This window comes from Mastomys coucha, unplaced genomic scaffold, assembly GCF_008632895.1.
Source record: "Mastomys coucha isolate ucsf_1 unplaced genomic scaffold, UCSF_Mcou_1 pScaffold11, whole genome shotgun sequence".
NCBI lineage: Eukaryota > Metazoa > Chordata > Mammalia > Rodentia > Muridae > Mastomys > Mastomys coucha.
In genome coordinates this window covers 30,263,136-30,268,492 of record NW_022196893.1, presented here as the reverse complement: position 1 = coordinate 30,268,492, position 5,357 = coordinate 30,263,136, and the positions used below count along the sequence as shown (strand labels likewise).

Genomic DNA, 5,357 nt, shown 5'->3' with positions numbered 1-5,357 from the left:
AAAAAAAAAAAAAAAAAGAAAGAAAGAAGAAGGAGAGGAAGGTGGTGAGGGAGGAGGAGGTAGGAGAAGGAAATCTGGTGGTGGAGGCCTTTCAAAGCACTTCCCGTCTTACTTAAAGAGATGTGTCCAAGGGCCAAAGAGATGGCTCTGTGGTCAGGACTTGTCCAAGGCCTTCTAGAACACCTGAGTTTAGTTCCCGGCACCCAGACAGGGTGGCTCACACCACTGGTGACTCCAGCCCTAGGAAATCCTACTCCCTTTTCTGTCCTTCATGGGCATGTGCATAGACCCATCCCCCATGCACATATACACATAAAATAATCTTTTAAATAAGTGAATCCAGTTATGTAAGGTGGTAGATTTCCTGCCTTACCTCAAGCAGACATGTCCAGTTCTGACAAACGTTGACTCGAGCAAGCAGCAGGGAAGGACCCGGCACAGCGTTAACTAACTCCAAACGCAAGGTTTCGAGAGTGAACGGGGTGCTGACAGGCTGAGATATCAGCAAAAGGGACTAATGTTCTCTGTAAGGCTGAAGGTGAGTTTCCAAACCCTGCCCCACAAGCACACAGGGCTCTGCTCTCTGCCTTGTCTCCTGCACAGCCACCCAAACACCATCTGCCAAGGCCATCTCTGGATGCCCCACCTTGTGGCCTTGGCTGACAGGCGCTGGCCAGCCTGGCCCAATGGTTAAGGGGGCAGTATTCCAGACGTGAGCTGTCCCATCAGATATCAGATGCTATTTCATCATCAGGAGTCCAGGTGAGTATGAGCTGTCCTCTCTCAAGGACACCAAATCTCCCCATGGCTGGTGAATTGACTCAGAGAGAGTCTCTGACTTCACCTAGAACAGAAAACAGCTCTGTTCTCTGGATCTGCTTAATGCCTTCCATCCTGGGTGCTGGACCACCCAGCTTTGCCACTCTAGATTTGTTTAATGCTAGCTGGAGCTCTTGGGATGTATGGTGACCAGATGTCTCTTCAGGCTATAATTCTAACCAGCACACAAGGTTGTGGTACAGTCCCCTGACCTGGAAAGGCTGCCGGGTGCAAAGATGATGCCCCCAGGTGCCGCTTTCAGTCAGAGTTTGGGGGTCAGATTTCAGTTAGTCACCTGCAGCTTCAGGCTAGGTATTTAATCTCACCATGCTTTGTCTATCAACACCTGGAAGTTCAGGTGAGGAACACTAAGATGAGCTATGAATTCAGCCTTCCTCCCACAACCCCTTCAGGTTCCCACAGAACACTCCAGAAGTCAGAGGTCTGAAGACTGGGCTCTCTGCAGGCTTAATTTTTATTTGTTAAGTGTATGAATGCTTGCACATGTGTGTCTGGTGCCCCTGGAGGCCAGGAGAGGCCCCTGGAACTGAACTTACAGATGACAGTGAGCTGCCACGTGGGTGCTGGGACCCAAACCCTGCAGGAATAGCAAGTGCCCTTAACTGCTAAGCTAGCATCTCTCCAGCCTGGATTCTTGGATTTCTAACTTACAAAGCATCCATGGCCTGACAGCTTTCTGAGGGTGCACGGACACTCACCACCAGCTGCCTGCACGCTTCAACGCACGTTCACTCCTCCTGTTTCTCCTTGCTCACATCAGAAGAGCTTTGCTACTGACTGCTTGCAGGACCACCATGAAGTGGGCAGCAGAAGAGACTATGCATAGGTCAGGTGAGGGCAGAGACAGCTCCCTGTGGGGACAATGAAGCTGGAAGCCACAGCCACCCTCAGAAGCACAAGTACCTCTCTGGCTTTGTCCATTTATCCCATCAGACCTCCGAAGCAATTCTGAGCCCAGACTTTCCATTTGTGCTCAAGGGCAGATCATATGATTGTCAGCCACAAAGCAGTGACCCGGACCTTGGGGTATATTTGTTCTTGCTGGAGGCTAACTTCTATGCACTTTCCCACCCACACAGGAGAGGAAAAAATCATCATTACAAGGACACATTCCTCCCCAACCGCTGGCACTTTGCTCTTCAATTCCCCAGGCTCGGCTCTGAGATATTTTTCCTCTGCTAAGCCGGTCTTCTCTCACCTTTCTTCACCCGGCTGAAAGCTGCTCAGCTCCTCACATCTTGGCTCATGTATAAAAGAACTCATCCAAAAGGCTTACTTAGGGAATTGGCAAGGGCTGCTCCTGGCTAGGGGTGGTTGCTGGGGGGTGGGGGGCAGGGGCTTCAGGCTCCACCAGGTCGTTCTGAAAGCTGAAGGGTCTGTGTATGGGCTTTTGAAAATGGGCTTTCTTTGGGGCAGTTTTAATGGGAAACACAGGCTTGGAAAATGAGCCCCTAGGTGTTCTGGGATGTCATGGTAGCTAGAAATGGATTTATCTGATCCCTATATCTGGCTGTTCTATTTTCTCCAATCACACACTGTGGTCAATACAGACATCTGGTTGTCATCCTAGCAGTGCCCCCACCCCGTTCCCCCCAGCTTCAGGAAGAACTAGTCTGATAAGCAGCTGATAGGTCAAGTTCAGCCTAGAGCTGAGGCTCTGCAGCAGGCTTACCCCCTAAGGGAATAAAATACCCACAACGTTGCACATAGGAATGCTGCAGAAATGTCTAAAGCAGAGAATCTATCTGAAAGAGAAAGAAAAAATGCTTGCTAAGTTGTGCCCACAGACATGCCTTACACAGTATATTGGGGGTATTTAAAAGAGCATGTGTATGTCTGCTTGCAGTTGCTTACCCAGGCCTGAAGGGGGAGTCAAATCCCCTACCGCTGAGCTCAGGCTCACGTGGCATGTGTTTATTGGTGGTGCAGTGGGTGTGTTGGGGGTGGGCGGGAGCACTAAGATCTCTCTTAAGCAGCTTTAAACTCAGGAGTCTGCACAAGTTGGCATTGGATTCAGTCTCTGTTGGGCAGGGCTGCAGACAGGAGCCATGCCTGATGCATGAACAGTTTTCAAGGTGTGTTCCTCACAGAGCCGGACTTACTGACACCAACACGTCCGTAATTCTCACCAGGCTAAGCTGTTATCTATGCTCTCTTCACACGGCAAGGGAGAGGCAAGAGAGATCGTCTAGAAACCTTGTGCCTTCGCCTCCCTTTGGCTATCAGACTAAACAGTGAGCCCCAAAGAACTCAATTTTGCCATTTCATACGAGCAGAAGGCTAGCCTGGTGCCCTGGTGACAGAGGACATCAGTTACACAACTTACAGGCCACCCTGGTGGTAGATGAGAGCGGAGACAGCACAGACCAGTCAGTAACGGGGGAACTCGGCTTATTTATGCCTTCCATGTTCACCTCACCGCGTTGTCTGTATCTGAAGGCTCAGGCATCGTTGGCTCCATTGATTTGCTCCCCTGCTCCATGTGGGCATCTTGAATATCCTGTTACTCATCCCGAGGCCAGGTCTCCTGTATCTAAGCTGGCTTTGAATGGTCTTCAGTTTCTCACTGCTTTGCCTCTACGGCCCCCAGTGCTAGATTGATTATAGGCAAGCGGTGCACATTAGCATAGCATTGCGTCTCTCATGTGGCACGGGGATCAAACTATAAGCACACAGGAAAGCATTCTCCCGTTTGAGCAATGGCCCAACTCTATTAACGGGTGGTGTAGGACCACAGCTAAGTCTAGATCGTCTAGGTCATACGTGGTCTTTAGCAGCCCCACCTACTCTAGTAAAACACGGATTCTGTGCAGCCCTGTCTGTCCTAGAACTCACTCTGTAGCCCAGGATGGCCTAGAACTCACTCTGTAGCCCAGGCTGTCCTAGAACTCACTCTGTAGGCCAGGCTGGCCTAGAACTCACTCTGTAGCCCAGGCTGGCCTAGAACTCACTCTGTAGCCCAGGCTGGCCTAGAACTCACTCTGTAGCCCAGGCTGGCCTAGAACTCACTCTGTAGGCCAGGCTGGCCTAGAACCCACTCTGTAGCCCTGGCTGGCCTAGAACTCACTCTGTAGGCCAGGGTGGCCTCAAAGTCAGAGACCCACCTGCCTCTGCCTCCCAAGTGCAGGGATTAAAGGCTGACACGGCCACCACTGCCTGGCATCTAGGAGCGTTTTTATCATCCTGTCAGCAATGACTGCTACAGGAGCAGACCAGTCAGTAATGGGCAAACCCTGCCTCATTTCGAAGGTTCAAATGAGGACACAAACATTTCCCTGGCTTCAAATATTCACAATCGATTATAAAGGTCAAGTGCCCAGACATTGCCAACCTGGCAAGACGGTAGGTAAGAGTCTCAAGCAGGTCTTCCTTCGTCATCCACCCAGTCAGCCATCCTAAGTACATGTATACTTACCAGCTTAGGCTCCGGCATATGGAACCAAGACTCAAACCCTTTGCTAACTACTAAAATACAGTCCCACTACAGAGCCAGCCAGGCATTCAGCACCATAATGGTAATATCTTGACAGAATAGCTGTGCTTGGGTTCAAGTGGCAGACACCCACCTGTGGCCTAAAGCACAATTTTTTTTTTTCCTATTAAAGTCACTGTTGCTTCCCTGTGGCTGACTTAATAGGATTGCAGTGGGAACCCCTTCTGATCTGGGACACCTTTTGTTGGGGACAGGAAGACTGGATAAAGTTCCTCCTGGAATACCAAAAATACACTTCCAACTGGAAGCCTTCTTTAAAGATTTTATGCATAAGCCGGATGCTGGTGGCACACGCCTTTAATCCCAGCACTTGGGAGGCAGAGACAGGCAAATTTCTGAGTTTGAGGCCAGTCTGGTCTACAGAGTGAGTTCCAGGACAGCCAGGGATACAGAGAGAAACCATGTCTCGAAAAACCAAAAAAAAAAAAAAAAAAAAAAAAAAAAAAAAAAAAAAAAAAAAAAAATATGTAAGTACATTGTAGCTGTCTTCAGACACACCAGAAGAGGGCACCAGATCCCATTACAGATGGTTGTGAGCCACCATGTGGTTGCTGGGGAATTGAACTCAGGACCTCTGGAAGAGTGCTCTTAACCACTAAGCCATCTCTCCAGCCCAAACTACACATTATTTTTAATCAGTTAACCACAGAACACGGCACCTAATAGGTACTTGACAATGGGCAACTAACCACTAGTCTGAACTGGGCCCACTCAATGGGTCATGAATCCACAATTCAAAACAGGGACACTGACGGCTGTAATGACAGCACTCATGGAGGTGAAGGGGCAGGAAGCCATCTTGGACTATCTAGCAGGATGCAATCTAAAAGAGGAAGTGGTTAAAGCTGAGAACCAGACCAGATTCCCACTTGAACACCTTTATTGACAGTTTAGGACAGTTAAAGTGTACACAAAGACAAAGAGGAGACCACAGCAGTGTAGAGTTGCAGCACATGAATTAATATTCTTCACCCTCATCGTCTCCTTCAGCACTATCCGCCCCAACCTCCTCATAATCCTTCTC

The 5,357-nt window shown here is 49.4% G+C and overlaps 1 protein-coding gene across 1 annotated transcript in view; it reads right to left on the bottom strand.

Moving 5' to 3' along the window:
• Positions 1 to 5,103: 5,103 nt before the first annotated feature.
• The window catches only part of LOC116080951 (tubulin alpha chain-like), an 8,287-nt gene continuing 8,033 nt past the window's right edge, over positions 5,104 to 5,357 (bottom strand). Inside the window, exon 5 of the mRNA XM_031357658.1 lies at positions 5,104 to 5,156. Coding sequence (XP_031213518.1) covers positions 5,104 to 5,156 — 53 coding nt within the window. The remainder of the gene's footprint in view (positions 5,157 to 5,357) is intronic.